Source organism: Megalobrama amblycephala, linkage group LG4 (assembly GCF_018812025.1).
Source record: "Megalobrama amblycephala isolate DHTTF-2021 linkage group LG4, ASM1881202v1, whole genome shotgun sequence".
In the NCBI taxonomy this organism is placed as follows: Eukaryota; Metazoa; Chordata; class Actinopteri; order Cypriniformes; family Xenocyprididae; genus Megalobrama; species Megalobrama amblycephala.
The window spans coordinates 40,445,813-40,468,937 of record NC_063047.1 but is presented as its reverse complement, the minus strand read 5'-3'; the positions used below and the strand labels follow the sequence as shown (position 1 = coordinate 40,468,937).

Sequence of the window (23,125 nt, the reverse complement as noted above, 5' to 3'; positions counted from 1 at the left end):
CCATGTATTGGCCATATTAGGGAAGCATTAAACTAAGACCGCCCTACATGGACACAGTAGCAAGCAATGAAAGCTTATGTGATCAGGTACAAACCTTTCCTTACAAGCTTTCTAACTGATCCTCTAAGTACAAAGCGCCTCTGTTCTTTTCATGTTACGATCAGTAAATGGAAGGTTTGCTGCTGTGTGGTGTAAAGTGCTCAGTCTATTGAAGAGAGTAAAGAGGTCTGTAGTATACAAAGGCTGGCTGTGATGATAATAGTGGTAATGAAACACAACCAAAATAGGAATATGCAGTGAGAGCGAGAGAGAGAGAGAGAGAGAGAGAAGGTGCTGCTGGCTGTGTGAGAGTTAGTGATTTGCACTCGTTTTTTTGAAGACGCGCTCACACCAATAAATGAGGCACAACCACAAGTATGTATGTTTTTAAATATTTGATATACTTTTTGAACAAAACAAAAAAACACGAATCGGTAATGATTATGAAACGTGAAACGCAAGTTATGTTGAAACCTGCATTAGTATGAGAACTTGAACTGTTTGTCTTGCAGTGCATGAATGCATTTGGTCAGATGAGGAATGATGCTATGGACCATTATCTTCATTTGAAAGGCACAGATGAAGAGGGCTAGCATGTCTCGTCCTGTATGGAGTTCACTTCAGATGTTCCTCCTTCTGTCCTCTTCCATCAGGATAAATCCTGCGGTGTCTGAATTAGGTGAGTATAACCTGTGTAGTATTTTGGATGCAAGTGTGCTAATGTGATTTTATTGGATTTTATTCTGCTGAACAGGCCCATAAAAATGCATGTGTGCCATGCAAATGTTTTATACGCTTGCATAATTTGACAAAAGGCTTGCCAAAACATTGTGCTTGCTCCACTGTAGCCTAGCAACGGCGGACTTCAAACTACCCCTGCTTCCTCAAAGTGATTCCCATTTGAAGTGAGATTTAATGTGGTGAAAGATACACTGAATATCTGGAATAGCTGGGTATTACTTTGCAAACATTAAGCAAATGCTAATGCAATATAAAATTATTTATGCTATAGATGATGATGCGTTGGGGTAAGATGCCCCCGGGGCAAGATGTCTCCCCACTTAATTTTTTTTTCCTGACCATAGATGACATAAAATCTCATCTCAGCACTTTACATGATTTACATGATGGCTACGCTATTTTTTTTTTATAAACTCTTTGACATTGTATTATGTTGAATACCAAAGTTTTTTTGTGTCTATTTTTTTATGAGGGATTTGTGGACACATTTTTGTTTTTAGATTTGTGGAGTAAAAGTTATAGCTTTTATTCTGAAGTAAAAAGATAAAATTAGCCCCTGCGGTAAGAATAAGATGGCTCCCCAGAATTGGCACAGAAGGCCCCAAGTGGCGTGGTGTTACTATTATTTTTAAATGTAATAATTACTGTAATTAATGGGGTTATTAATCAGAATTTCCACAAATTAGATGTATACATTACATCTTTGCTTTCATTAAAACTTATATGTTAGTTGAGTGAAATTAATAAATTTACATTTATAGTCTTGCTATTATGACATATCTTCAATTAAAACATGGGCAATTAAATAAGTAAATATTCATATGCCTGTATATAAGTTATAGAATAATTTTATCTTATCTCTTTTACTGGTGTTGTGCTTTGTCTGTCATCAGTTATTCAATTATTATTTACTAACTAAATTGTCAAAATAAATTTTTTAATTCAATAGTTTATTTAGTACTTTACATTAATGACACTCAAAAAATATTTAAATATTAAAGGTGCCATCAAATAACTCTTGAATAACAAGAGTTCAGTACATGGAAATGGCATACAGTGAGTCTCAAACACCATTGTTTCCTCCTTCTTATATAAATCTCATTTGTTTAAAAGACCTCCGAAGAACAGGCGAATCTCAACATAACACTGACTGTTACGTAACAGATCATTAATATGTACGCCCCCAATATTTGCATATACCAGGCCATGTTCAAGGCATTAGACAAGGGCAGCCAGTATTAACGTCTGGATCTGTGCACAGCTGAATCATCAGACTAGGTAAGCAAACAAGAACAATAGCGAAAAATGGCAGATGGAGCAATAATAACTGACATGATCCATGATATCATGATATTTTTAGTGATATTTGTAAATTGTCTTTCTAAATGTTTCGTTAGCATGTTGCTAACGTACTGTTAAATGAGGTTAAAGTTACCATCGTTTCTTACTGTATTCATGGAGACAAGAGCCGTTGCTATTTTCATTTTTAAACACTTGCAGTCTGTGTAATTCATAAACACAACTTCATTCTTTATAAATCTCTCAACAGTGTGTAATGTTAACTTTAGCCCGTTAGCCACGGAGCACAGCCTCAAACTCATTCAGAATCAAATGTAAACATCCAAATAAATACTATACTCACATGATCTGATGCATGCATGCAGCATGCATGACGAACACTTTGTAAAGATCCATTTTAAGGGTTATATTAGCCGTGTGAACTTTGTTAATGCAATGATAGTGCCGAGAGCTCGGGAGGGGGGTGGGGAGCGCGAGCAATTAAAGGGGCCGCAGCCTGAATTGACGCATTTCTAATTATGCCCCAAAATAGGCAGTTAAAAAAATTAATTAAAAAAAATCTATGGGGTATTTTGAGCTGAAACTTCACAGACACATTCAGGGGACACCTTAGACTTATATTACATCTTGTGAAAAAACGTTCGATGGCACCTTTAATAAGAATGATATCAAAAGTAATTTATACATTCTGTAAAAGTTTATCCAGGGGGGCTTCTTACCCCTCTTTTAATATTTGACATTTTGTGCTATAACATCTAAATTAGCAAATGTTTTAATTTATTTCCTATAATAAAACATTGGCTGATGCATCATCATCATCCTGCGCATATCTCAACATGTTCAATTTAAAAATAAATCCACATTGTTCTAAAGGGGGCATCTTCCCCCATCCTACTATATTCTAAGACATCCACAAGGTCCACAAACCTGACACCACATTAAATATGGATTAATAATCTAATTTAAATCTGTAAATAAAGAGACAATTACCACAATGTGATGTAAAGTGAATAAGACACATTTACAATTTTTTTTTTTACTCAGTTTTTTAGGTTGATAATGTAGTTTTTATTTTTTGTTAAAAAATATATATATTTTAAATTAGAAAAAATGCAAAAAAAATATTTTCTCTAAATATGTGCAAATGTATTTTAAGCATAATGCAAGAAAGCACTAGTTAAAAATTGTATAATCTTTTACACAGTATAATTTCTTTTTGTCTGGCTAAAAACATCTAGCATCAAAAAAAAAAGAATTGTTTTTACAAGTCAAATATATTATTTATTATAACTGAATCAACCTGACTATATTAAGGTACAGCAGCAACACTAATTTTTCAGAGGAGGTAGAAATGGCTTCTCGAGGTAATAACACACATTTCACGCATTTGCAGTGTTTTTAAAACATTTTACATCTCTAAAAAATCATGATATTGTACTCTCTTTATATTTACCTCATCGTTTTATATTTATTTATTTCCTTGCACACTTTTCTCTCTTGCTTAGTATTTTCAATCTTACCTGAAGATGGCGTTGGGATTTTAAACAACTCTCTGATGCTGCACTGCACAGTGTTTGACTCTAGCCTAAAGGCTCCTCTACCAGTGAAATGGGAGAAAGATGATGGTATTCTGGACAGCAGGATTCATCAAATGGCCAATGGCTCACTTTTCTTTCCCCGCTTAAAAGAAGACGACTTTGGAAACTATTCATGCAATGCAAAGAGAGGGAACAAGCAGATTCAGACCACTGTCATGATCAGCAAAGCATGTATGTATCTTGCATTAGTATGAGAGATGATGTTAATGGTTACACACAAGAACTTACACATATGATGCATCTAAGGTGTCCACCACAAATGGTCATAGATTGTAATTTGTGTTTGTTTGTTTGTTTGTTTGTTTGTAGGCCTGAAAGATGTGTTCTTTCACCCTCAGTCCATGACAACTGAAGAGGGACGTGATGTTTTCCTTCAGTGTGTCTCTGGTGATAGTTTTCCTCCTGCTCAAATTTCATGGTTAAAAAATGGCAGAGTTCTCACCAAAGGAAACCAGATTCAGGTAGCTACAGAACTAAAAACACTTTTATAGTACACACACACTGTTATATCATATAACTTACAATCAGTTTCAACTAAAGGTTAAGTTTTACTACCTTTTCTTTTAAAGCTGATAAAAACCTTTACGAAATGAAACATCGTTTGGTGATATTTTTTCCTGTTCGTCTTGACCAATGAGAACTCATTTTGGTTAACAGTTCACGGGTGTGGTTTCAACGTGACGTGTTTTTTTTATTTTTTATTTTATTTTTTTATTATTATTATTATTATTATAATTTTTTATAATCACACATGCCAGCTGAACAGTCACTTGAAGCCCATCTCTCAGATATTGCGCAGAACTACAATATTAATATGATTCACAGCACAAATTCCACAAAGAAAGCGCGACCACGACAAATGCGTGGAGAGAGATTCGACGATTTGTCGCCAAAACTGGAAAGCGCTCCGTGTCCGTGACAAGTTTAATAATATTTCTTTGCTAAATACAAAATATTACCACTAGGGACAGTATGGAGGAGGGAGTCAAAGGAAGACTTCAGGCACTTTGCACTTGGCTAACATCACCAAAGCAGACCAAGGAATATATATCTGTATCACCCACAATCCTCTGCTGAACATAAGCAAGGAGAGTCAAGCAGCAACTCTGACAGTACATGGTAAGACATACAAATTTGATATATTTTACTTATACAAATCCATGACCTTCTTATTATTCAGTGTCTTTATTTTTATTGCACAGGTTCCAATGTAGACATAAAGATTACTGAGGGCCCACAAAATGTCACCTTACCTGTTGAAATGGAAGCAGAACTCCACTGCTTTGTTGAAGGCTTTCCCATTCCCACAGTGCAGTGGTTTAAGGATGGACGTCCATTACCCAGTTCTTCTAGATGGGATTTGCAGAAGGATGGACAAGTGCTGATTTTTAAGTGAGATTTTTCTATTGCAGATTATGAATAAATAAGTGTGAAATTAAAACAACAAAATAATAATGTTGTGCATGCATAAATCATTTAGCTGCAATATACATTGATTATACTGCAATATTCCATAAAAAATAAGAATTGTCCATTTTGATTTCATGGTGACATTAAAGGATTAGTTCTCTTTCAAATGAAAATTAGCCCAAGCTTTACTCACCCTCAAGCCATCCTAGGTGTATATGACTTTCTTCTTTCTGATGAACATAATTGAAAAAATATTAATAAATATCCTGACGCATTTTTTTTTTTTTTTTTTTTTTTTTACACAAACGCTTCCCTTCAGAAAGCCTTTATTAACCCTCCGGAGCCATGTGGAATATGTTTATGATGAATGGATGTGGATGGAGACACTTTCTTCAGCTCATACTCGTTTGGTAACGCTTATAAAGCTCGGATGTGTCAGGATATTTATTAATATTTCTCCGATTGTGTTCATCAGAAAGAAGAAAGTCATATAGAACAAGGATGGTTTGAGGGTGAGTAAAGCTTGGGGTAATTTTCATTTGAAAGTGAACTAATCCTTTAAATACTTATAACAGAAGGCATTCAAATTGTGAAAATCTTCTTCCTAGAAGAGTTTCATCAGAAGATGAGGGGCAGTATTTCTGTGAAGCTCGCAATGAGAAGGAGAAAGTGAAATCCCAACCAGCCTACCTCCTACCTGCAGGTATTTCCTTTCGGATGAGTCTACTTTTGTTCCAGGTGGTAGCTGCTCGCACATGTCCTCTATTTAGCATACCCTTTCATCCCTTCTCACACAGTTATGGATTGGACCTTTATGCTTGAACCTGCCAACCTAACAGTGAGGATGGGTGAATCTGCGACTCTTTCCTGTAGGCCTCCTCAAAGCAGACCCCAAGCACAAGTGTCCTGGTTTAAGAACAACAGACTCCTCAACCCAGGACTGCATTATACTGCTGATCCCAATGGAGACCTGCTCTTCCACAGGTGTGTTGTGTGGTTCTATATAGTATGGGTGCGTGTAGTGTAGCATGAACGTAATCCGGACGTACTACATTTGCCATGCTGTCATTATTATGTGAGCTACCAGCATCAGTTACATCACTTCACTGCCAAAGTCACTTTCAAGGAAAGTTTGTTCACTCGGCGGCCGCATTTGCAACGCCTCCACGCAGCTATTTCGGGCATCCAAGACTAAGTCCTATCTATTTGAATGGGGGAATCCTGAAATCTCAAAAACCGCTTGGCGAACTCACAGTTAAATAACATTTCAAATAAGCATCAAAATCTGACATGAACTGTCCCATAAATGTTGTTTCTTATGCTCAGATAGCATAAAAGATGTGTGTGTTGAGGTATGCCAAACCCAAGAAAGCAGGTTAAGTCAAGCCTGTTTCTGAAAGACAGGGTAACTTCTACTCAGAGTCAGTTACCATGGTAACTTACTCTGTGAACCTAACCTGGTCAGGAGCAGGTTTTCTTCTGTAAACCCAGAGTATTTTTGTTCTATTTCAAGTACGAATATCTAAAAATTCTTAAATCAAGATGGATTTTGCATATAAGAAAATTATGTAAGATATTTAGTCGTGTTTCCTGGGGGATCTAAATTAAGTGAATTTTACTTAAGTAAAATTATCAATACCTGCCAGTTTGGTAATAAAAATAATCTTAATGCAAAATGGAAAACAAGATTATTCGGACTGTAATACTAAGTGCAAATTTACAGTAGCTCCGCCCCCCAATGTCAGACAATGTTAAAATTGACACGTTATTGTGGCTGCAGGGGCGTAGGCAGTAGCGTGTTGGGTGTGGAGAATTAACTTGTGATGCGATTGACGGGGTTCGAATCCGCCTTCTGCCAAGCTCGCTATTCTCCCTTTTCCCATCACATATCACATAAGAAAGGCATTTATTTTCAATAAAAATTAAGAAAGTTTTCTAAAAGTGGAAGTTAATTGCCTAATGAGTGTTTAATAATGATAAAATCATTTACACTTAGTATTGCATCCAGTTAAATTATTACCATGAAAATGAATATTAGTTCAATAACGTACCATTCTACCAGTTTTCATCTTTGATATTATAACAGTGATAAGAATTAAACTTACATTGACTGGACGTCCTTTTGTCACATGCTGTTGCCATGGTGAATCGTAATATCGGAGCTCCATTGATGATGGCTTTTCATAGTCGTGGTGCACGCGCTTAACTCAGAGTCAACCTACTCAGAGTCGATTGAACTAACTCAATGCAGCTGTTCTGAAACAGAAAACTCAGAGTTTCCCATCTCAGAGTAAGTCAACTCAGAGTTGGTCGAACCTCCTTATTGAAACGGGCCCCAGGAGCAGGATTGGACACCCCTGATTTATGTTTTCTGTTTTTTGCTGAACTGTGATGTTAATTGTGCATGTCCACATTTTAACTCAGAGAGTACTGTCTGTAAATTTTGTAATAAGTTAAAACAGTAAAAATGTAAAATAAATATCTTTAATATCTTTTTAGCTGTGAGTCTCTGTGTTTCAGAGTACAAGAGACAGACAGTGGATTGTATTTCTGCAGAGCATCTAATTCCCTTCTCAAAAGGGCACTCACCTCAAAAAAAATCTTCCTGGATGTTCTTGGTAAGGAGTTATTTGACTTTCTTGAAAGTAGTCTGAACTATGAAATCATAAACATTTCATTGCACATTTAAACCAGGGAGTGATTTTATGTCTAAAACCTATCAGGCCTAGGCAGGATCTGCAGAATGACTTTTAATTATTTTTAATACTTTATAATAATTTTTACTTTTTGTATATGGAGCTGAGTACTACACTCCTCTTGATACCTGAAAGAATAGCAAAATTAGCCAGAATATTTAATCAAAAAACATGATGTAAATTGTGTAACAAATGATCCATTTAAATTATGTATAAATCTGCAGAAGAACCTCTTGTGATTTTTGTGGTATTGTTCTACCTGCCGTATAAATATTATGATATTAATATGATACTTATCATTATTATTACTTATGATTATGAGTGAATGAAAGTTAATTTAATTTATTGTAAAAAATTATATTACATTTCTAGGAATTTTTAAGTATAGTATAATTCTTAATCAAGTTTATTTGGCATTTAGTAAGAAAGCTTTATTTATATGGCAACTTTTAAAAACAGTGTTTACAAAATACATTGTGTGCATTCACAGAAAAGAAAAAAACATACATGCACATAATAGAAATAAGATAATAAAACAATTATCATAACAATAAAATAATTCAAGGAAACAATATGTCAGGAAATTGTGATTGTGTAGTTCTATCATGAACCAAAGGGGGTCCACTAACCCATAAAACCTTGGCTAGTCATTTGTGAATTTTAAAATCTTCATTATGTTTGCTCAGCTTCTATTATTATATTCTTTTCTCTGGTCAACCTGGCCTTATTATTTCAGAACCTCCATCCGTGACTATCTGGCCAACGGTGGTAACATCTCGTGTAGGAGCTGAAGTGACGATTCACTGCCAAGTGTTAGGACACCCTGCTCCTTTAATCAGGTGGTCAAAGCAAGGCCAGTCTGTCCAAACTGGAGGCAAAATTATCATGGGGTAAGTTTTGCAGGAAGAGTTTATTAACTGTAATTGTGGTTATTGTTTACTAGGTGGTGCTTGTAAATTCATTTTGTTCCCAGGTTAAGAAACACAACTCTCTACATTTCATCAGTGAGAAAATATGATGAAGGACATTACACATGTACAGCCTCCAACATGCTGGGTCACGATGAGAAAACCATGACTCTTCGAGTTGCTGGTAAATCTACTTAAAAAAAAAAAGTACCAACATGTACAAGTACTAACATGGTTTTGGACGTTCAGTGGTATTCTTTGATAAAAGAGGATGTGAAAATACATGATATCATTTAGTACCATGGTATTATCAACTAATACATCACTGTATTATGGTACCACTGAAGTACTTTTTTGTTAGGGTGTTTGTGATGTCTTTACCTTCAACAGAATGACAACTGAGCCGAATTCTAGGCAGTTTTAAAGTTGAGAGCAGAGACAGAACACATATAAAGCATATTTTAGAAACTTCATTACAAAATGTATATACACTGTGTTTTCAACAATTATATTAAAAGGCGAGACACCCCAGGTGAATAGGGTAAAAAAATTAACTAACAGATATCACCATACTACCCCAGGTGATTGATTACATTAAAAATTGCAAAACTATTTTGTATTACAAGTTTTCTAAAATGTAATGTTTAAATATGCAAATGAGGTATTATCTAATTAAATATGCGCTAATTTGCATACATTTCTAGAACAAAAATCTGAATATTGGATGACGTCAGGTTCACCGTTCTCGTTTAATTTTTTGGACATATTAAATTCAAAGGTTTTTACAGAGGGAATTTTGGATATCTCTTTTTATCACTCCATAAATCACAAAATACTATCAACAGCCAGAAAAAAAAAAAATTCACAATTTTTAGGAATAAAATGTTGTATAAAATCAGGCAAATTATATATCAACAAATCCCTCTGTAAAAACCTTCAGAATATAGATGGGAATAAAACTGTAAAGTTTGATGTATATAAGTTCTGCTGAAGTGGAGATTTCTGACTCAGAGCAGGAGCAAAAACTCATTTTGAGAAAACTGCCTTTAAAGATATTTACTGTAATTGAAATCTATAGATGCAAATAGATAAAGTGCTATAAAATATACACTTAAAAGTGTATTTTGGGTGTTTTCTTTCCACTAGTCTGAAAAAACACCAAAAAGTGCAAAATCTCAAAATTGACAGGTGCCTGAAAAAACAGTGTTTTTGCTTGTAGTGTCCCCCCTTAACAGCAATAATAATAAATTCCTTTTGTAAGAACAGCTAATTTTTTATTGCGCCCTTCACCATGTGTGTTCCAAACGGCTACATTATGACACGCAAGTGCCCTGCTCCTTCCAAAGGGCCTACTTCAAGGACTCTGGCCTTTGGAGTGAGTAGGACATAGGTAAGGAATTCGCCTCTGATATAACTTTGTTTTTATTCTTGTTTTCAGTGAAACCAGTCATTGTTTCCTTTGTTGCATCACTCACTGTCTCCGAGGGATCTCCTGTTAGTCTTCCTTGTCAAGCCGTGGGAGATTATCCTGTCAAATACACTTGGATTAGAACAGCATTGATACAAAATTCACCACAACTGTCTGGTCCAAAGTATCCGGTCTCTCTCCCACAACAGATACACATTGATGGTTCGTTACATTTGGAACAGACTGTGATTTAACGTGATGCTGGTTTTCCCTTGTTTTTAAAATGTAACTTTTAATTTTACAGATAATGGGACATTAGTCATCTCAAACATTCACCGGTCTGATTCAGGAGAGTACCACTGCACTGCAGAAAACAGAGTCGGTCAGGATGTGAGAAGTGCCATTATAACTGTAACAGGTGAGCAAAATGCATGAGAACTAAACAATTACTAGTTCTCATGCCTCCAGTGAATATAGATCAGTTTCATGTTTGCTTCTCGGTTTGATCTAATCGTCCTAATGCTCTAACCTAAAGCTGACTCTGATGTCCCACGTGATAAAGAAGCACTGAGTAAAACAATCATAACCACTGTGAGTAATGCAGTGTGCAGAGATTGTCATTCTGGTACCATCCATGACATAAGACTCATAACATGTGTAACTGTGACTCTGTGATTGTTTTGTGAGTACTATGGCATTTTCATCAACATTCGCCACCATTTTGACCATTTTCAATGGTTAAATCCAATAAATTCTTGCAACACATGCATCTGGTAACAATTATGGGTCTGAATCTGTATGTGTTTATCTAACCTTGCAGGTTCCAGAGAGTGAGCAAGAGTTATTTACTAATTCCCTTCTGTATGGTTCAAAGCTTCTGAACAATACAGAGATAAATGAATCCCTTCAGCGGACAACTGAAGATTATACAAAGATATCTTGTAAGGATATTAACATATGTTAGAGCAGGGGTTCTCAACTCTGGCCCGCAAGGTCCACTTTCCTGCATAGTTTAGCTTCAGCCCTAATCAACCACACCTGAACAAGCTAATCAAGGTCGTATGCTGCGTTCACGTCACCTCGTATTTACCAGAATCTTGAGATGACAACACGTGACGTTATATTCGGTGCTGTTCACGTCCTCGGACTGGGAATTATGCATTTCTATGGCACCACTATCAACGCCTAAATGAGTATACAATGGTCAGTTGGTACAGTGGCCACATGGTATACGTGGGAGCTTTCAGAAAACTCCCATCCTACAAGCTGTAATTACGAGCTCTAGGAGGACTTGAACACTTTTTACAAGCTAGAATCTCTTAATTACAGGAATTACGAGGTGCCGTGAAGATTTTAGATTTTACTGCGAAAAATGCTGTTTTATAAGAGAAGTCACAGACAATTGCATGACAGGTATTCAGTTTACGGCACTTCTCATTAATTTCTATGGTATCCGCAAATAGTGATTGACTGTCGCGCAATGGCTGCATCCGAAAACTTAAAAATGCTGCCTTCAGAGGACGCATTCCATCAAGGCACGTCCGAATTCAATGTTAGCTTCACTTCCTGTCTTCTGAGATACCTTCATCTGATCGATTTTTGAAGGCAGCATCAATCCTATGCGTTCGGTGACAGTTGAGCTTGAAAAAGAAAGACAGCATCTGAAAGTTGCAGTTTCTGGTCAGTTTGTGTGTAAATGTACGTTTTCCACTCCTGATGTCATTTCTAGCGTGATATTTCTACTGTAGTAATTACATATTTGTTTAGTTCTCACCAAAGCTCACTCTATTTTGCTTTCTGTCTGAAATCAGTTTTTCGTGAGGTACCTTCTTGGGCAAACAGTGCCTGCATAGTCATTGCCTATAAGGCAGTGAGGCAACAAGTCAACTGCCTAAGTTTTCAGATGCAGGCATCGATGTCAAGGCTGTAATGTGATTGGTTATCAAGGCACACGTGGTCCAAGTTAGCTGATATGCTTTCTCCAATAGTTAAACCATGGAGCCTTGCATCTCAATAATAACAATCTCTCGCATCTCACGTGCTATCGTAACTTTCCTACTTCCCAATTCTGAAGTCATGATTATGAGCTTGTAGTATTCAAATGCTTTGTTGTCGGAAAGAACAGGAATCAAGGACACCATGTTTATTCTTGCCTATTTATTGTGAAAATCGTATTAAATCCAAAATGATGTTTAGCGTCCCATTCACTGACAGTCACCGTGCTATCAAGATTGTTGGCAATTCTGGAATTTAATGTCAAATACAGGCTGAGTACAAAACATACAACATGCTTCAAATGATTATTCATATATAAATATGCACTACTTTAATGACAATACAAGGTGATGTAGCTATTGTGGAAAAAATAATAAAGAATCGCAGTCACAGCAACAATCTTTCTTCCCTCTGCCATGTTCAAACTTAATGGCATGCCCCATCTAGGGAACTTGGGTATCAAAATTATCCCAGAGATTCCCAGTAGTACATACAACTTTAGAGGGCATTCATGTTCAATTTTTAAAGGTGCCCTAGAATTAAAAATTGAATTTACCTTGGCATAGTTGAATAACAAGAGTTCAGTACATGGAAATGACATACAGTGAGTCTCAAACACCGTTGTTTCCTCCTTCTCATGTAAATCTCATTTGTTTAAAAGACCTCAGAGAAACAAGTGAATCTCAACATAACACAGACTGTTACGTAACAGTCGGGATCATTAATATGTACGCCCCCAATATTTGCATATGCCAGCTCATGTTCAAGGCATTACACAAGGGCAGGACGTCTGGATGTAAACAGCAGAATCATCAGACTAGGTAAGCAAGCAAGGACAACAGCGAAAAATGGCAGATGGAGCAATAATAACTGACATGATCCATGATAACATGATATTTTTAGTGATATTTGTAAATTGTCTTTCTAAATGTTTCGTTAGCATGTTGCTAATGTACTGTTAAATGTGGTTAAAGTTACCATCGTTTCTTACTGTATTCACGGAGACAAGATCCATGTCGTTATTTTCATTTTTTAAACACTTGCAGTCTGTATAATTCATAAAAACAACTTCATTCTTTATAAATCTCTCCAACAGTGTGTAATGTTAACTTTAGCTACGGAGCACCATCAAACTCATTCAGAATCAAATGTAAACATCCAAATAAATACCATACTTACGCGATTAGATATGTTGCATGACGAACACTTTGTAAAGATCGATTTTGAGGGTTATATTAGCTGTGTGAACTTTGTTTATGCTGTTTAAGGCAGTCGCGAGCTTGCATATTTAATGATGCCCCAAAATAGGCAGTTAAAAAAATGAATAAAAAAAATCTATGGGGTATTTTGAGCTGAAACTTCACAGAGACATTCAGGGGACAGCTTAGACTTATATGACATCTTTTGAATACACGTTCTGTGGCACCTTTAACTAGGAAACTGTTTACGATAATTCCGATAGCATGTGAAGGCAGCATAAAACTATCTCTGATCAGGGAAATGTGAACTCAAAACTGAACTCAGCAGAAATGTGGATCTCAAGGGCCAGAGTTGAGAACCGTTGCCTTAGAGGATTTTTTTTTTCTGTTTGTTTGTTTGTTTTGCAAAATGATAAATGACTGTTCTTATTCTTATTTTTTGTGTGTGTGTGTGTTTGGTGCAGTGTTAAATGCTTTTGTGGAGGACTCACCAACATACTTGAATCCTGAATCTACCCAGGACACTACAGAATTTGTTTCATTTAAGCCAACTGGCATTAGCATAGGAAGCAATGAGAACATCAAAGAACCCGTACAAACACAAAATCCAACTATTGTGCCTGTCAAACCTACACCATCTCCCCAACTCAAAGAGACTTTTATACAGGATACACATCCACATATCCAACCAACGGACCATGTCACTAAACCTCCACTAATGAATCCAAATGCAAACAGCCCCTTGCCAGCAGACTCATATTCCCAGATTATAAACATTCAGAGCTTTTCCCAGAAAACTGCCCAGTCCTTAAGTGGTCAAACTCAGACACCAGGCTTAAATTTAATGGATGTGGTCAACTTCACTGCCTCAGCCCCTGTGGAAAAGCATCAAAATAAGAGTCAAAGCATTAAACAGTCTGGAAATACAAAGTCATCAGTGACAAATGACACAGAACTAGTTGAATCACTCAAGAAAAACACCTCACAGGCCCCTATGAGGACCACTGATAATAATAACAGGTTGGTAATCAAATGAGCTAGATTATTACATATACACCTTAAAAGAAATTTTTCAATAAACTTTGAAGTTTTTTTGTTTTAGATATGCTTCTTAGATATAACCTTAAAGAGTCATCACACACTACATTTTTTTGAGACATTAACTAATTTGTACGGTATTTGTTACACAGGATGGAAGACAGTTATACTGTGATTTTTAATTTCAGAATAAAAGAGAGATTAGAGATTTTTTTATGCCATTTCCGTGGTTTTAAATCGGTGATAAGCATAGATATATTCTTGACAGCTTGAATCTTTACTTCAGCAGTACTTCAACATTAACATGAAAAAGTGTGGCATTTTTTTCCGTTTTTTGGCAAAATTTGTATGACCCTCTTTTCTTCAGAGAAAAGGAGAAATCTCAAACTTGGTTGCCTGTGATTGAGAAACACGACATTCCCATTGTGGTTGGAGTAGGCATTTCCTTGGCATTTATCTTCATTGCCATGGCCTTTTATTCTCTGGTTCAGAAAAACGATCCTACAGCTGTACCTACAGGGAGAGCAGGTGAGACTTCAATATAATAAAAATAAACCTTAACACTCATTATACTCTCATAGACCTGTAATGATTTCATAAATGAGATGTTGAAATCCATCAAAAAATGTAATAATTTTTTCCTCATAGCTCTGAGGGGAATATGTGGGCCTTGCAGACATGGGGAACGTCTTGTGATGGAAAGGACATATGATAACAAGTTAGTTTTGTTAAGGGCATGTGTTAATTGTATAATGTCCCTGTCAACGCTGCATTAACTGAGTAGTAGTTTTTGTAACATTTTTAATGATGAAACATTTCAGAGCATTTGAGGAGGATAATTTGGTGGCTGTTATTGAGCAAAGCCCCAACACATCAGAGACCAGAGCGCTCCCAACAGAAAGCAGCCCATCCACCTTGATGATGGAGCCACCATCAGATGAAGTGCAAGAGGGTGTCCAGTCCACCCAGGACCTGCCAGTTATTGTGGAGACTCACCCAGAGCCTAGAGAGGAGGACCAGGTCAGTACAAAGTCATTTACATTTGTGGTGCTTTTCACCAGTTTAACAAATTTTATTTCAAACATATAAAGTAGAATATTTTGATACCTGACATTGAATATGCACTACTGTTCAAAAGTTTGGGGTCAGTATGATTCTCTAGTCTAATGTTTTTGAAAGAAGTCTATTATGCTCAACAAGGCTGCATTTATTTAATGAAAAATAGTCCCTGCATCCAAAATCAAATAATTTCATACTATATAGTATGTGAAAAACAGTAGGCGGAAAAGTAACCTGATGAGCTACTACTTTCGGCAATATTCTAAAGGGCGCATTCGATGGACACTTTATTATCCCATGAGGCCAGTCACGTGACCATAATAACATGCTGAATGTAGTATTCATACTACCCATATACATACTATATAGAACATACTTTTTAACGGTCGTGAAGTGAAATAGTTACAATTTACACAACTGTTTTCTATATATTTTAAAATATAATTTATTCCTGTGATGGCAAAGCTGAATTTTCAGCAGCGATTACTTACAATCTTCAGTGTCACATGATCGTTCAGAAATCGCTCTAATATGCTGATTTGAAAACATTTCTTATTATCAGTGATACATTTCTTTTTGTTTTCAGGATTTAAAAGAACAGCATTTATTTGAAAAAGAAATCTTTTGTGGTATTATCAATGTCTTTACTTTCACTTTTGATCAATTTAATGTATCTTTGCTGAATTAAAATATTAATAAAAAAAAAAAAAAAAAATCTTACGGATCCCATACTTTTGAATGGTAGTGCAATTTAAAGGGTTAGTTCACCCAAAAATGATATTACTCACCCTCATGTCGTTCCAAACCCGTAAGACTTCTTTCATCTTTAGAACACAAATTAAAATATTTTTGATGAAATCAGAGATGTAATAACCACATTCAAGGTCTAGAAATATGGTAGTAAAGACGTTGTTAAAATAGTCAACGTGACTACAGTGGTTCAACCTTAATGTTATGAAGTGATGAGAATACTTTTTTTTTTTTTTTTGCTTACAAAAGGTATTCTCGTCACTTCATAACATTAAGGTCGAACCACTGTAGTCACATTGACTATTTTAACAATGTCTTTACTACTTTTCTGGACCTGGAATGTGGTAATTTCATTGCTTTCTATGGGAGATAAAAAACCTCTCAGATTTCATCAAAAATATCTTAATTTGTGTTCAGAAGATAAATGAAGGTCTTGTGGGTGTGGAGCAACATGAGGGTGAGTAATTAATGACAGAATTTTTGGGTGAACTAACCCTTTAAGGGCATCATACTTCAGAAGACTGTGAATATAACTCATGGGTCATATGGACCAATTTTATAGTGTTTTTTGGAGCTTATCAGCCCCTGGTCACTGTTCAATTTTATTGTATGGAACAAAGCAGCATGAACATTCTTCAAAATTTCTCCATTTCTGTTAAATTAATAGATTGATTTTGAAATTGCTAGTATTATTCCTATTCATACAGCACTGTAGTTTCTGGGACTCCAGAGTGTTCGTTTGTTGGTCAGAGGAGAACTGGTCTCCCTGACTGAGCCGGGTTTCTCCCAAGGTTTTTTTCTCCATTCTGTCATCTGGTGTTGAGTTCCTTGCCACTGTCGCCTCTGGCTTGCTTAGTTAGAGACACTTAACACTTAATATTAAACAACATTATTGATCTGTCTCCATTGACACTATTGTATGTGAACTGAACTGAGCTGGACAATGACCTCACTGTGTTCTCCAGAGCTGCTGTATAGATAAATGAACTAAATTAATAACTAATCTAATGATTTTTACTGCAGAAATGAATCAATACTGAACTTAAGCTGGACAATGACACAATTGTTTTTTTCTAGAGCTGCTGTATAGCCAAAACAAACTTTGTTGCATTTTTTTCCTATGGCCCCACGGCTGAGCCTGGTTTCTTCCAAGGTTTTTCCCCCTTCATGTAAAGCTGGGGACACTTCATATTCATCTTGGAAACAATCCGTATTGAAACTGTTTTTCTGCAAACTGCTTTTGATTAACTATATAAATAAAGAATTAACACTGTGACTGAACAATGACTTCTTTCTGGACTATAGCTGAAATGCATCATTGAATCATTTTCCTGTTATCACTGTAAAGCTGCTTTAAAGGTGTCCTAGAATTAAATATTGAATTAAAATTGGCATAGTTGAATAACAAGAGTTCAGTACATGGAAAAGACATACACTGAGTTTCAAACTCCATTGTTTCCTCCTTCTTATATAAATCTCATTTGTGTAAAAGACCTCTGAAGAACAGGCGAATCTCAACATAACACCGACTGTTACGCAACAGTCGGGATCATTAATATGTACACCCCCAAATAATTTCCTTATGCCAGCCCATGTTCAAAGCATTAGACAAGGGCAAAACGTATGGATGTGCACAGCTGAATCATCAGACTAAGTAAGCAAGCAAGAACAATAGTGAAAAATGGCAGATGGAGCAATAATAACTGACATGATCCATGATAGCATGATATTTTTAGTGATATTTGTGAAATGTCTTTCTAAATGTTTCGTTAGCATGTTGCTAATGTACTGTTAAATGTGGTTAAAGTTACCATCGTTACTGTATTCATGGAGACAAGAGAGCCGTCGCTATTTTCATTATTAAACACTTGCAGTCTGTATAATGCATAAACACAACTTCATTCTTTATAAATCTCTCCAACAGTGTGTAATGTTAGCTTTAGCCACGCAGCATAGCCTCAAACTCATTCAGAATCAAATGTAATACATCCAAATAAATACTATACTCGCATGATCTGATGTATGCATGCAGTATGCACGACGAACATCTTGTAAAGATCCATTTTGAGGGTTATATTAGCTGTGTGAACTGTTTTTATGCTGTTCAAGGCAAGCGCGAGCTCCGGGGCGGGGGAGCGGGAGATTTAAAGGGGCAGCAGCCTATATATCGGTGCATAGTTAATGATGCCCCAAAATAGGCAGTTAAAAAAATGAATTAAAAAAATCTATGGGGTATTTTAAGCTGAAACTTCACAGACACATTCAGGGGACACCTTAGACTTATATTACATCTTTTAAAAAGAAGTTCTAGGGCACCTTTAAATCAGTCTTATATTGTATAAAGCATGACTTGACTTGACTCCAAACATAAATAACGTACAGTCTGAGTGTTAAATCACAGAGATAAAGGAAGAAGCAATTGTTACTTGTTTTCTCTTTAAAAATATTGTCTTTTTTCCATAATGAATTAGCTGGAGACTATATTTGAGGAGGGGAAGGTCACTCCCTCACCACATTCTGACATTCAGCTGCAGTGCATGGAGGACTGGAGAAGCAGAGAGTTTGAACCATGTCAGGACGCCCCCTCACCTCCTCCAGCCAATCCAGCACCTGCCCAGGAAGAGGGTCTGCGGTCTTCCCTGACCCTCCAGACCACCGATCCCTCCTCAACTCCTGTGCGCCACAGCATCAATATCTCCCACGGTTTCTCTCCTCTCCTGCTGTCCCACTGCGTGTCCTTGGGCATGACCTCTGTGGCTGTGGACGTGCACTTCTACCCTTCGACCCCGGGCCAGCAGGTGAACACAAGGCTGGAGCATGAACTGTCTGCACCCTCTGCTAGCCACAGTAAATAACAAGTGTGTGACAAACGTTGAAGTCATGATTTTAAAAATCGCTCATTTCATAGGGCTACTGTCAGTTAGTTTAAAGATGGTGCTGATGCTTTTTCTCCCTCTTTTTTAATGATTGTCATTTTTTATAATGTTGGTTTAATGAAAGGCCACCATATGGAGCAATTGATTAGAATGGATGTGTCTGAATTCCCGTACTTTCACATTATGTACTGAATTTAATTTGAAATTACTTTGCATACTACTGTACATGTGCTGTACTGCACAGGAAAAATATTCTGTTAAATTTACGGTAAGAAAAAAGAAATTCACCATAAAAATACAGTGACAATGTTTCCAGTATCACTGGATGGTATGTTGGTTATACATTACTGGTGGTACATTACTAATAATAAAAAGGAAGAAACAAAACACTGTAAATTATATGGCAATTCATATTTCCAAAACCCATACAGTTTACAGTATTTTACAGTAAAGTTACATATAGTGAACCATTTAAATTTTTTCACTATATATGGTAGGGTATCTTAAAAAAATATTTTTTGACAGAGTGGCATTATGTCAGGGAGACATAACTAAAAATGTATTTTAGCAAAATTTGATAATGATATTGATCATCTCTGCATTTGTGAGTTAGCTTAAAAGGCTTTTTTATTACTATAGTATTTTTTATTACTGTTTCCTTTTTTTTCAATCAGAGGAACTACTATTTCTTCCAAACAGCTATCGTCGCAACGTAGAAAATACTTAACGTTATATGTTTAATAAATAAAGTAAGAATAGAAGTAAAAATCTAGTTTAAATATTCAAGGATTTTTTTCACCAAATTAATTAACATGAAGAATGATATTTAATGATTTTCATTTATATCCACCAATATAACAATATATAGTAACAGCAATATTTACCTTCATTAATTTTTACTTAGATATTTCAATATATGAAATATGTAATGCTTTAATTTGTCGATGACGCTAATAACAACCATGAAAACTTAAAGAGACCCATCTTGAGATTTTGTGTTCTGTATGTATGATAAATATACATCACAAACAGCTTTTTGTATACTTTGTATATATTTGTATTTTTGTAGAAGGGAAGTACGCATATTCAGACGCAGGGAATAATTGCACGTAACATTTATCATTCGTCAGGTTCATAGACACTTTCTTCATATGCCAAGGAATTTATAATACTGCAAGTATTTAAGAGCAAGTAAATGTATATGTTAATGTATTTCTGAAAATTAGATACTATTCAGCAATTTTTCAAGCAGTTAATACTTTACTTTATAATTACTTCTACAAACATAAACATAGTATTGTGTAAAATATTGTTGGAAAAAGTCTCCACTTTAATGCAGTGTAAATGCAATGAGATCATGGAACTTAAAAGTTGTTAAATGGTTTATTTGTGCAACAACTCGACTGTTACTTCTGCTCGTGCCAAAGGTTAAACTACCCTTACCATTAGTTATTTCTGTGACCTGTATTGCTAAACATGAATCTTAAGATTGGAAGTAATGTACTTTATGGGCAACCAACTGTTATAACTTTGTTTTATATAGAAGTAAAAGTTGCCAATTAATACAGCTATGTGTTTTTTGACTTTCTTGAACTCAGAGAAGTCATATTATAGGAAGCTGAGACACAAGCATCATTGTATACTGTTTAAACTATATCATTTTATTCAGAACAGCTAATAGTGTAAGAAATATACAGCATGAATTAAATTGTTAAATGTTATTGCATGTATTAATGGCCACAAATAGATTTTTATTAAGATTAGTGGAAATGGTATAAGCAATATTTCACCTAAAGAGATAATCAACTGTACAATTTAAAAACTTGTTGTAAAATAGATTTTGTTTTATTTTAGTAAACTGCTTATAACAATGATCAGGCATACAGATAAAGATCTCTTTGACAAACAAAATCATATTGCAGAAAAATCTCATAGTAATGATGCTACAAATGCCTGTCTTTTGCTTGGAAGGACAGGAATATTATAAGGTTACATTCATTTCTATAAAGGAACAATTAATACAACAGTAAATACTGAAAAAAAAACAAAACTAAAAAAAAAAAACTGGCCTATCACAGATCCAAAGTTCAATGCCAAATGAATTTTTAAAAAACTGTACAGTGCATTAGACAGTCAATTTACTTAACAGAACAAAGGCAGCAAATACAATTGATGTGGTTTTTTTTATTATTAAAGCTGAATGTTTTTTTTTTTGGCCTTCGATGGACTGGCCATCCATTCGTTCAGGGATATCGTGTTTCCCTGGGATAGACTCTACCAACCCTACATAGGACAAGTGGTTTGGAAAATGGATGGATGGATGTTTGGCAACATGAGTGCCCGTAGGGTACATTTACACTACAATGATATACTAAAAATGGAAAAGTTTGTCCATTGTAAAGACGACAACATTGTGAAAATGATCGCCTTTCACATTAATCTACAAAAATGCCTAAAAAGGCTATATTATGCATGCCAGGCCAGTAGTTGGCAATGTTGCTTTGTAAAGAAAAACTGCGCTCAGTTTTCTCAAATTCGCGTTTCTGTAGTTTACATGGAGACAATAACGGCCAAAACGCTTAAAACATTTTTTGTTTTTAGTTGAAAACGGTGTCGTGTAAACAGCCCCTCAATGTCATTTGCACAATGTTTTTTATTAATGTTCTGATTTTATTCAAGTAAAAAATGTTTTAATGTGACTGAATCAACCTGGCAATATAAGGTTATACACCACCAGAAACCATTTTTAATGGTTAAATCAAGTAAATAACAAATAAGGTAATAAATGCCCATGTTTACTATATAAAGTAAATAGTAAACCATACTAGTAACACTTTACAATAAGGTCCCATTAGTTAGTTAGTGTTTTTGTTGTTTACACAGAGACAATAACAGTATCGTTTTCAAAAACTTGCACTTTGAAAACCGTTTCCCCCAAAACTCTGTTGTTGAGTAAATGAACGACCAAAACTTAAAAGTTTTCAGTTGAAAAGTGAAAAACGGCCCCTCAGATTAATAAATGCTTTAGAAGTATCATGTTCATGTTAACTAGTATTAACAAATGAAACCGTATTGTACAGTGTTACCAGAATAGTGAATCACCAGCCTGCGAACTTGTCTTTCATTTAAGCTCCACCCCCTTAGTTACAGTTTCAAACTTCCCATAAAAATGTCATAAAATGAAAGTGAGATTTTCGTGAATAGCATGATTTTCAGTAATATATGCTCATTAAGTGGGCTGGGATGAATTGTGGCGTTGTATTACAAAAGAACGCGAATGGCAACAGTTGCTTCGGTAAAATTGGCCAGTATTCATTATATGGTAATACTATAAAAAATTATTCTTCAATCACCTTGTAACAAATAACTACTCTCTAATAACTCTTATTACTAATTCGTTTCTGATTCTCATTCTGAAATACTGGAATAAAATCAAGCATCTGTTATTAAAGATCAAATTTGTGGTCTGTGATTTAAAACAGATTCCAGAAGAACACTAAGCTAAAGTTCACTGTGAGATGTCCTCTGTTGTTTATAATCTGCAGGAGGAGTATGGAAAGATACATACGGACACCATTTTGTATTGAGGCAAACCAGTTTCTTCAAAGAAGCAGAGTTTACTATATCGAATCCTTTCTGCCCCCCAAATGTACTGGGCTTCCAGTAGTCAGGGGAGCAAATGGGATTTCCCATGAGGCCTTTTAGGGAAAATGGGGCCCCCATTTCCACCATGCTTTCGCCAAATATCGCACCAGATCGTGTCTTCTCTAGCATAAGAGCTGGGTAGAACTCGAGAGCATCTATATCACCGTAGAGTTCCTCTAGTTCTTTAGCCATTTCTTCCTCTCCTGTAAAACAATAAAGTCAGCCATTAACAGAAAAATAATTGCTGCATAAATATTTAATGTGGGCAGATAAGTAGAGCATGTGTTGTGTAGTAAGCATCCAACCGTTGCTTAAACGTTAAGTATAATTCAAAAGGTAACCCTGAATTTTCAGCCTGTCCTCATTTTTTCTCATTACACCTTAAAAATAATGATGAATAAATTACATTCTGACCTCTTAAAAAGACTATAGGGGTGTCATGATATACCGTACCGACAATAACC

At 35.6% G+C, this 23,125-nt stretch overlaps 2 protein-coding genes across 4 annotated transcripts in view; one reads left to right on the top strand and one right to left on the bottom strand.

Moving 5' to 3' along the window:
- The first annotated feature begins 573 nt into the window (after positions 1-573).
- LOC125267550 (hemicentin-1) lies at positions 574-19,403 on the top strand. Of its 3 annotated transcripts, none has more exons than XM_048189289.1 (19): positions 574-718; positions 3,585-3,848; positions 3,987-4,138; positions 4,643-4,796; positions 4,880-5,069; positions 5,699-5,790; positions 5,885-6,071; positions 7,608-7,705; positions 8,520-8,673; positions 8,757-8,875; positions 10,130-10,321; positions 10,404-10,517; positions 10,635-10,690; positions 10,920-11,040; positions 13,758-14,313; positions 14,699-14,859; positions 14,980-15,049; positions 15,153-15,351; positions 18,612-19,403. In XM_048189289.1, exons 1-19 carry the CDS (start codon positions 619-621, stop codon positions 18,993-18,995), a joined length of 3,363 nt encoding a protein of 1,120 aa, XP_048045246.1. In that variant the 5' UTR covers positions 574-618; the 3' UTR covers positions 18,996-19,403. The 3 variants fall into 3 exon arrangements, with proteins under 3 accessions (XP_048045246.1, XP_048045245.1, XP_048045247.1); XM_048189288.1 differs by having other exon boundaries at positions 5,696-5,790; XM_048189290.1 differs by lacking the exons at positions 10,635-10,690; positions 10,920-11,040 and having other exon boundaries at positions 5,696-5,790.
- Positions 19,404-20,839: 1,436 nt separating this feature from the next.
- Positions 20,840-23,125, bottom strand: part of ptgs1 (prostaglandin-endoperoxide synthase 1) — a 33,804-nt gene continuing 31,518 nt past the window's right edge. The window contains exon 11 of the mRNA XM_048189291.1: positions 20,840-22,864. Coding sequence (XP_048045248.1) covers positions 22,518-22,864 — 347 coding nt within the window. The 3' untranslated portion in view covers positions 20,840-22,517. The remainder of the gene's footprint in view (positions 22,865-23,125) is intronic.

Coding starts and splice junctions, on each gene's coding strand:
- LOC125267550 (XM_048189288.1), top strand. CDS start 619: ATGAAGAGGGCTAGCATGTCTCGTCCTGTATGGAGTTCACTTCAGATG. Junction 7,706..8,519: donor AATCTTCCTGGATGTTCTTG/GTAAGGAGTTAT, acceptor TTATTATTTCAG/AACCTCCATCCGTGACTATC. Junction 15,352..18,611: donor AGCCTAGAGAGGAGGACCAG/GTCAGTACAAAG, acceptor ATAATGAATTAG/CTGGAGACTATATTTGAGGA.